Genomic DNA, 9,820 nt, shown 5'->3' on the forward strand with positions numbered 1-9,820 from the left:
CATTTTTTTGTTTGTTTGTTTGGTTTTTGGTTTTTGGGTTTTTTTTTTTTTCAGATTTTTTTGGTTTTACGAGACAGAGTTTCTCTTTGTAGCTTTGCGGCTTTCCTTGATCTCTCTTGGTAGACCAGGCTGGCCTCCAACTCACAAAGGTCTGCCTGGCTCTGCCTCACGAGTGCTGGGATTAAAGGCGTGCGCCACCACCGCCCGACATTATTTTTTAAAAAGATATTAATAAAAATTTATCTTTAATGTTTATGGCTTTGTAGTGTTTTGTAAATACATTTGTAGTATTTTTAAATCCAAACTGCCAGCATGCAGCCATTTAACAAAGTGATTTAACCTAAAAGTAACGTTATATTGAACTATTTTTTAAGAATTATCGTTCAACTGCAAAGAAAATAACCCCCCTCCCATTTATAAAGGCCTGTTTTGCCCCTTTCAAGCCATTTTAATGAAAATAGCTTGCCAAGAAACATTGTTTTCTCCATTTTTATTATATTTGTGTTTTAATTTTACACATCAGCCATGGGTTCCCCTGTCCTCCCCACTCCTGCCCCCGTCCCCCCCTCCCCCCCCCCCCAGCTCCTCCCCTCCATTCCCATCTCCTCCAGGGCCAAGACTCCTCTGGGGATTCAATTCAACATGCTGGATTCAGTACAGGAAGGTTCAGTCCCCTCCTTCCAGGCTGAGCAAAGTGTCCCTGTGTAAGCCCAAGGTTCCAACCAGCCAGCTCATGCACTAAGGATAGGTCCAGGTCCCACAGCCTGGGTGCCTCCCAAACAGTTCAAGCTATTCAATTCTCACTTATCCAAAGGTCCTGAGTTGGGGGCTCCACAGCTTTTGGTTCATAGTTCATGTGTTTTCATTAGTTTGGTTATTTGTCCCTGTGCTTTTTCCAATCTTGGTCTCAACAATTCACACTCTTACAGTCCCTCCTCTTTCTCTACAATTGGACTCCTGAAGCTCCACCTGGGGCCTGCATTGTCAGTAAGCTGGTTTTCAGTTTTGCATTGTCTGAACCACAAACAGGCACAGATACAATTAAACAAATTGACTTGAGGCTCTTTAGGAATATTGACTCCACAGTCTCATTAAGGAGCATTAAAAACCTTGATACCGCATAAAACTAGACGTTCTCTTATAGCTCTCATGCAAAAAAAAAATCGTTTGAAGTGGCCGTGAGCAGAGTCACATACATCCAGGAATAATCAGCCTTTTGGTCTTTGGTCATTCACTTCTTCCACAAAATAAAGCATTCTAGATGTTTTATCCAGACTCATCAGGAAAACACAGTATGACAAGCAGTTTTGGGAAAAGGTGTGTGGACTTCATTTGTAGAATTTGAATAAAAATTTTGAAAAAGCGTTAAATATCTAGCATAATTTTTGTAACTGGTTTCGAAACTTAAAGTACTGTGTATTAAACAGCCTATCTGGCTCATAGTCCCTAACCTTACTTGCTTTATCCATTTTGTATCACATTAATTTTATTACTGTCTACCAAAGTTTACATTATAGGCTAGGCATGATAGTACTTCCTCATCTTTCCTCACTAGGCTTTTTAACTCAAACGATTACATTGACTCTGAATATTAAGTGTTAATGAACACTGAAAAGGGCCCACTCCAGAACTTCCCAAACTGTTCATTATCTTTTCCTGTTCAACATATTTTAAGGTAAGTTATAAAATTATGGTATTCAGGCCAAATAGAGCCTGCCTGCTTCATAAATGAGGTTCTGCTGGGAAGAGAACCAACACTATGCATTTATTATCTGCTGCCTGCTTATGCTGTAACCAGAGAGGTGAGCAACTGTTATGAAGACCACAGGACCTTTGAAGCATAGAAGTTTAACTATTTAGGTCTTTACAGAAATTTTTGCACTTAGTTAAAAAATGGAAAACATTAAAAAGATTGATTTTATTTCAATTACAAGAATGTACACGTTTTTTTATTCTATCCAAAGATACCCATTTGGCCCACACATGAAACTGAGTTTTGTGAATGCTTTAAGTATGTAAACATGACCTACAACACTGCTTCTGTAAATTCTTTGAAAAGTCAAGAAAGCAGGTTCATGGAACAGGCAAACAGTGTGGCAGCAGAACACTGCTCTGGATTTAAGTAAATACCCACAACACTGAACACGAGCTCCTTAATGGCAGATATTCTAAGTGAATACCCACAACACTCAACACAAGCTTTAATGGCAGATATACCCCCATTCTTTTTTAAAAGATTCAGCAGTACAACGGTATTTGAGATACACAGAATCTGTTTTCAAATACTAAATTCTGCGAGATTACTGGGCATCTAAAGATTTTTCTACATCCTCCTGCTCATTCTTACTTTCCTATTAATTTTTATTGCAATTTGTTTCATTACTTAACCAAAATTTTTATTCACATCTCTTAGACCTAAGGAACAATTCTTCAACCACTATAGGGCAGTACGATAAACATCTCAGGTGTGGCTCAGGTACCTGTAGAAGACAATTTACTGTCTAGTGATTTTCCTTAAAAAAAAAAAAAAAACACAGAAAGAAACATGTCTCATTTATTACTATTAATTGCACATATGTTACAATAGTCTAAGTTCTCTTTACAGCCAATTTTCCATAAATATTAAATTACCAAAAGTCATGGTATTTTCTAAGTTTTCAAAATGATCCTTAGATTTTTACATCATTTAGTAGAAAAATAAATGAGGCAACCACATTTATTAATTTAGGCAATGTTTCCCAATAAAAATGTAGAAATATTTAAATTTACATAATACAATATACGAACACAAAGTCAAAATCCACAACTACACACTCATAAAAAAAATCTAAACACCATCTTCAGAACAAGCAGTTTCTGTACAGGATTTACAGCCATCTAAGCACATGCTGAGTCTTCAGTGTGCTACAGAGTTCAGAGGCTCTGCTCGGATGTTCCCCAAGTCGAGTGCAGAGTCTGTCTCTTCATCAATTTCTCCAATGACGGCCCTATTATTTGTGTGGGAACAGACAAGAGTTAAGTACATGCTGAAATAAACTTCCATACAATTCTCAAATCCCATGAACTACAGCATCTTCCAAACATATGGCACTGAAAAGGTGCAGTAAAAGCGTAAAGTAGGAAGCAAATGCCATTTCATGACTCACTGAATTACCCATGTAGTCATAGCACTCGAGAAACAATGTGAAGGCAGTATTAAGGAACAAATATTAAAGAGATACTGCAATGGGTTTGAACACTGGATCTTTGAAAACTAATGGGTGATATCTGTTGCATTTACTTACAGTCAAACAAAAGCCCCCACGGGGGCAATTGCAAGCTCCTAACAAAGACACTAATCCATTTACTTTACAAACATTCTTAAAACTCCATGTCTTCTTCATGAGCTCTTAAAAGCAGGTTATAGCCCCAGTAGGTTTAGGGTAAATGTCCAATTTTGGTTTCTTTGTATGTAGACTTAGGAGGCACTCTAAAAATCAATGAGTCCACTCACTCACAGTACAATGTTTCATCTGTACTGCTGTGGTCAGAGGACAAGGGACCCTCTGCTCTGGCTCATCCTTTACTACTCACGTTATAATTTCACCTAACTCATCTCTAGAGAACATTTTATAAATTATGAACCCAATTTTGATTAAGGAGAAATCTACCTATTTACCACATAGATTTCAGGTAATGTTAAGTGAATAAAGCACATATTCTTTTTAAGATAAACTTACAGTATTCACTAATGAATTAAACTTAGTCCATTAAATGAATTAAGTATCCCTTCTATCATCTTATATATCCCTTCAAACTACCTAAATCTACTAATTACTAATATCTTTTGCTGTCCTGTAATCATATTTTGACTCTTCAGAGTATTCTAGAAACATTTAAATTAAATTTAAATTTTAGCCACATAAGGCAGATTAGACCTATAATCCTAATACTTGGGAAGTTGAAGGAGAATGAAGAAAGTCTGGGCTATACAGCAAGTTCCTGGAAAGCCAAGGTTACCTATTAAAAAAAAGAAGAAAAAACACCAAAACAAACAAAAACATCAACAAAAAAAATCTCCCAAACTCCAAAGTTCAAATTTAGTTCCGTGGTCACCAGGTATTCCTCAAATACCACATCTCCACAAAGCAAGTAGGTGTACTGCTCAGAACGGTTGCAGCCTTTGTCAAGTGGCCACCTCTAAGACAGTCTCCACCTAGACTGTCAGTGTCCTCAATTCAAGACACGAGTTTTTCATGGGACACGTTAAGTACATCCTGTTCACTAAAAACAGTGACAGCTAAATGAGCCCGAATTATTTAAAATAGCCCAAACAGGAGATTTTTAAAAGAGATTTTCCAAGATGTTAAGACGTCTCTTGAAGAAAGAATTTGGTGCAAAGCAGGGCACTTGCTGGGTCTATCCAAGTCAATTTCCTATTAGAAACACATGGAAAACAGTGGTTCAGGCTACACAGAGGCTATGGTAATACATGGATGTAAAGTTCAAAGTCAGTCTAAGCAACTTAGAAAAGCCTGGTCTGGAAATGTAAAAGTAAGAGAGCTGAAGAGCACACATCAGTGGGAGACTGCATGTTCTGCATGTACAAGACTCTACGTTCAAAGGGCAACTTTCAAATACGTAAATACACATGAAGTCTCAGGAGGTAAATGTCTGGTTTGTGAAGAGACCACTTTAGTTGGTTCCTAAGGTATCTCACCATAAAAAGTATAAATTAAATACCAGATAAACTATATCTGTAAAACAGATGAATACACAATTCTATTAACGTATGGATAACATCGTATAAATTGGGAAAAATCTCTCTTCCATTACGCAAGCACACCAGTAGTGAAAATGTAACTTTACTCAAAATGACTTATTTTACTTACACATTGTCACCTCTCACGATGTATAATCCTAATACGACTTGTTCTACTCCTTGTGAAGAGCTGAACACCCTCTCGTGGCTTTCATCCAAAATCAAATTAATGGTCTGGTCAAAACCTTTTAGTGTTCCCTGAAAAGAAAACATGCAAGAAAAAACAAAATATATTCTGGTTCTGAATATGTAATTCAAACTTACAACCATTTCAGCTGTTGGCTAATAAGTACTTATGTCTTAATATAAGTCCACTTGCAGATAAAATGTCTTCTGCAGTCCAGAAATATTCCATGACACAGAGCTTGCCTCTTACTTGCTTTATGAAGGGAAACACTTGTACCACGAACCTGACTATGGTGCAGCTGCAAAGGACACCCAGGCACTAGCACTTCCAAGTAAGTACCCTCACACTGTCTAGGAACTAGCACTAAGAACACAAACTAAAACAGGACACATTTAAGATAAAATGATAATAAGGAGACACACAAACCAGCCATACAACGATCACTCACTGTATGTTACTTCTTAGTGAAAGGAACTTGCTAAAGAAACACGCTGCGCAAATCACCGCCACTTTCCTTCACCTTGGAGATAGTAGTGTTTTGTCCACTTCAAATACAGGACCCGATGCTCCAGAAAATGATGATTCAAGATTTCATGGATAGTAAACAGTAGATTCAGTATAGAAAAACAAGAGGAGCTCTAGAGCCAGATCACAAAGTAACCATGCTATTTATTCTGCTGTAAACAATGCTTTCCAGAAATTAATCTATAAATACACACAAAATCACAGGGTAGTTACAGCTTACATTCAGTATATCCTTGTTGCCAATGTCTTATGTGTATGTACTATTGAATTCTCTTAGTATTATGGTAGACATATATAAAACCAAAATAATCAGAAACTTAAGTTAAAGAAAACAATCAGGAAAAATTGTGTGACTACAGAAAAATGTAGTATCAGGAATGTTGTTTAAGTTTCTGAAGAAATAGTTTATTTTGGATTTGGATGGTTAATCTCTTGGGTCTACCATTAAATTCCCATGTTCTTAAAGCCATAATTATATAAAATCAGAATGGAATAAATAGAAACTTGTAATCTGGGAATTGGGAAGAAAAACAAATTAGACTCTTTACTATTGCAATTAGAAAATAGTGGTTACCATAAACCCCTAATAAGGTCTTCTCACCTTCATTTTATATGCAAATATTTTGTCAGGTGACTATGTGATAAAGACAGAACTACCGAATGTAATGTAATGTTTCTGTTTAGCTTTTTTTCTATAAACATTTTCTAACAGAAATAAGAAATTTAAACATGAGGTTTTCAAAAATCAGCTATTTGCAAATTATCTGTTGATAGCAACAAACTTCTTACAGTGTTGAAACTAACATACTCTTAATTACTTATTACTAATTGCCCACAGTTCACAAATTTAAGACTGAACTCACCACTACCACAGACAAACACATATTTGCTTCCTTTATTAAGAACAAGCAAGGGACGTAATCTTGGTTTTGGAATAAAACACAATTTACAACACTACAGTTTTGTCACTTGCTATACTGAATGTCTGGGAAAGTAACTCCTTTTTTGTTTTGTTTTGTTTTGTTTTGTTTTCTAAACTTGGTTCCCAATATACAGTGTAAGTGGTAATTCTTCACAAGGTTGTTTGCACACTAAGTAACACACAAAATTCTTAGCACATGATATACATTTAGTCTATGGCAATCTGTCCCTTTGACTGGTATTGCTCACTAAGGAGTAAGAAGAATCAAAATGATTAACAAGAAAATAAAGGGGCTGAAGAGATGGCTCAGTGGTTAAGAGCATATACTGTTCTTCGAAAGGAGCCTTCCTGGCACCCACACAGTGTGGCTCACAACTGCTGTAACTCCAGGTCCAGTGAACCTGACAAAGTCTTCTGGGCTCCTTGGGTAGTGTAGTCCCACACACAAGGCAGACATTCACACAAACATACACACAAACATACACACAAACATGAGGAAAAATAAATCTTTAAGAAAAAAAAAAAAAAAACTGAAATCACAAATGAGAAAACATGGGATTACAGTTATGCAAGAAATATTTCGGAGACAGCAGATAAAGCAAAGGTCCCAAAGATCATCCCCTAGTGAAGTCATAGCTAATGTAGTTTCTGAAACTGCGCTATTTCTGAAGAACAATGAAATCACTGAATACACATTTCTCAGATTGGATCTCCCCATTGTTAACAACCTACAGAAAGCATATGCTTGTGTAAATCCTTAAAGATCTCTAAATTAAAAACAAACAAAAGGGGATGGAATGGAAATAAAACATCCAAAAAGAAAATGAGTCAGCTTATTACACAGCTCTGCATTTTTTATCAGAAGCCTTCAAGGTTTATTAGAGAAGTTATATTGGCAATCAATAGACGAAGGTCTGTCAGCTGAATCACAAGAACACTAGAATCCAAGTTATACTGTGGTACCTGAACATTTGATCAGAAATGTTATTTACAATCAGTAAGCCTACAAGAAAGAGAAGAATAAAAATGCTACTCACCACAATCATTCTCCCATCAGAAGTGATAACAGCAACTGTTCCTGAGAACTGAGTCAAGGGAAGTATTTCTTACAAGATTACAAACTGAAAACTTTCACCCTGGTAAGGAAATGGTTTCAATTACTTAAAAAAGAAAGGGGGGGGGGGCGAATTAAGATTGCACACAGCCACAGCTCATAAGGGGGAAAACTTAAGTTTTTTAAAAACCATTTCAATTCTACCTTGAAAACACTTAGTGAAATCGAAGAAAGGTATAGTCTGTGACGTTTGCCCCTGGTTTAAAGAGCAATGGTTTCAGTCTATGACATTGAGCAAGACAGTTTCTTCCTTTCTTAGACCCATTTCTTCACATCTGAACTAAAAATTGGATGGGTGTTAATCAATGCTACGTCATTTTAAGCATGTTAAGACCTTTCTAGTCCAAGACCTGGTCACAATTAATGCCATCAAGTACCAATAACCTTTTCATCACTAGAAGCTCTCTGTATTTAACTTCTGTTTCTTCTTTGTGCGTATGCTCAGTGCAATGTTTCTGTCCTGACTTTAAACCGGCAGTTCTCATTCAAAATCTTATATGGGCTTTGGAAAGCTACTTGCCTCTCACTAAACCCCATCACGATTACAAGCTTTCTTTTTATTCTATCGCATAGACACTTCCAAGTGGAGGTAGGGGGCCGAAATTCAAATTTGAGAACCACCTTTCTATTTATGCTACCTCCGAACAAACAGCAAGCCTGCGAGTACCTACAAACTGATAGTCCTTAGGAAAAACAGTCCATCTTATTCCCAATTCTGCCACACACAAGCCTTACGGAATCTGGAACAATCAATCGAAAGGCTACTTGCAGGAAAGTTCTGAGGACACTGGGATCTGTGATGCGGGGGAAAGGGCCCCGGGTCGGTCCGGATGGTGCCACGGCGGATCGGGACCCCGAGCTCTCCCCGCGCCGCCCGCGACCCCGGCCTCCGGTCCCGCCCCCCGCCGCGGCCTGAGCAGCCGCCTGCCGAAGGATACGGTTGATGTAGTTCTCCAAGGCAGACGTCATGCTGCTGGGCCCGGAGGTCCGGGACTAGCAGAGGGACCTGCAACAAGGAGACAAGATCACGGCCCGCGCGCAACAGGTACCGGTTCGCGCCCGCCGCTGAAGACAGATATCGCGAGACTTCCGAGGCCTTAGCGGTAGCCAATCCGCAATTGATAGAAGCCAGACAAACAGGAAGCAGGGCGGTGCTGACTGGGGCGCCTGCGCAGTGTGTTTCCGCTGGGCTTCCGGGTGGCGGTCAGTAGGAGGAGTTAGACCAAGGCGGGGAGAGGCGGAAGGGAGGAGCTCTCCCCGGAAGGTGGGCTGGATGGAGCCGCGGGGAAGGCGCCAGCTGGGAAAGCACTGGGGTAGTTACTGAGGTAGTGTGGGAAGACGCGCAGTGCCGGAAGACCCACGAGATAAGATGTTTGCTCGGCGACCGAGGGAGGAGGAGAGCTTCTTTGTTCTCACAGGCAACGTGGATGCAGGGTGGAGGGAGTCCAGCTTTCCCCAGGCGTGAGCCAGAAAAGTTCAAAAAGGCAAATGGGGCAGTACAAAGTGAGCATATTGTAACCACATGATGTACATTTTCGGAGAATCCAACTACTTAAAGAAGAAAAAAAAAAAACTTTGTGTGCCCTGAATTTGGCTCTTCAAATGTCACAAAGCAGCCTTTAAAAAATGAACTCCAAATAGGTAAAGGTGTATGAACCTCCCTTAAGAAATAGATGGTTACCTTTCATTGATAGACGAGGCTTAGCTTTCCCTGGGTTGAAAGTCTATAAAAAGTCTACATTACCACTGTGAAGGAACCGATTGGAGAAAAGTGTAAAATAAGCACCGGGGTGGGTACTAATTCTGTCTCTGATAATTGATGTCTCTGTTGTAAGTCCACAGAGTGTGTGTGTGTGTGTGTGTGTGTGTAAAACAGGAAAGGCTTGCTCACCCTATACAAGTTCTCAAAAGTCTTGTATCAATAAGCTATGACTCCCCTCCCCTACTATGTTATTTTTTTTTTTTCTTGTGGTGCTTTCAATTCAAGATTGGAGATGAGGAATCTGCACACCTAATAACGGGAAAACAAGCAATATTTCTTTAGTTGTTGTAGGGGTTAAATGTCTTTCTTAGCTGAAGAATTAAGGCTTTGGAATGCCTTCACTTTCTGTGCCTTGGTTTTACCATCTGGTTATTGGAGAAAATGACAGTTGTTGTGTCATCAAACTTGGAGAACTAAAAGAATTCCTTTAAAGCTTGTTATGCAAACTCTGTCTATTACTATTCAAGAAAATAGATTGCATCGTAACTAACATTTTTTCATCACCCCAAAGCTTATGCTAACATTTTGTATACTGTTGTATTTTCATTATAAGTGCTTTATGGGAGGGT

At 38.7% G+C, this 9,820-nt stretch overlaps 1 protein-coding gene across 1 annotated transcript; it reads right to left on the bottom strand.

Annotated features, from left to right (window-relative positions):
* Nucleotides 1-1,886: 1,886 nt before the first annotated feature.
* Lsm8 (LSM8 homolog, U6 small nuclear RNA associated) lies at nt 1,887-8,588 on the bottom strand. The gene is made up of 4 exons (XM_036182784.1): nt 8,428-8,588; nt 7,413-7,453; nt 4,872-4,999; nt 1,887-2,987 (listed from the first exon to the last, which is right to left on the bottom strand). The coding sequence occupies exons 1-4, from the start codon at nt 8,456-8,458 to the stop codon at nt 2,897-2,899; spliced, it is 291 nt and encodes a 96-aa protein (XP_036038677.1). The 5' UTR covers nt 8,459-8,588; the 3' UTR covers nt 1,887-2,896.
* Nucleotides 8,589-9,820: the final 1,232 nt, after the last annotated feature.

This window comes from Onychomys torridus, chromosome 3 (genome assembly GCF_903995425.1).
Source record: "Onychomys torridus chromosome 3, mOncTor1.1, whole genome shotgun sequence".
Taxonomy (NCBI): domain Eukaryota; kingdom Metazoa; phylum Chordata; class Mammalia; order Rodentia; family Cricetidae; genus Onychomys; species Onychomys torridus.

Excerpts from the sequence above, each read along its gene's own strand:
- Lsm8 (XM_036182784.1), bottom strand. The coding sequence starts at position 8,458 with ATGACGTCTGCCTTGGAGAACTACATCAACC. Across the intron at positions 7,454-8,427 it reads CTTGGAGAACTACATCAACC|GAACAGTTGCTGTTATCACT; the intron begins GTATCCTTCGGC and ends CTCAGTTCTCAG. Across the intron at positions 2,988-4,871 it reads ATCGTGAGAGGTGACAATGT|GGCCGTCATTGGAGAAATTG; the intron begins GTAAGTAAAATA and ends CACAAATAATAG.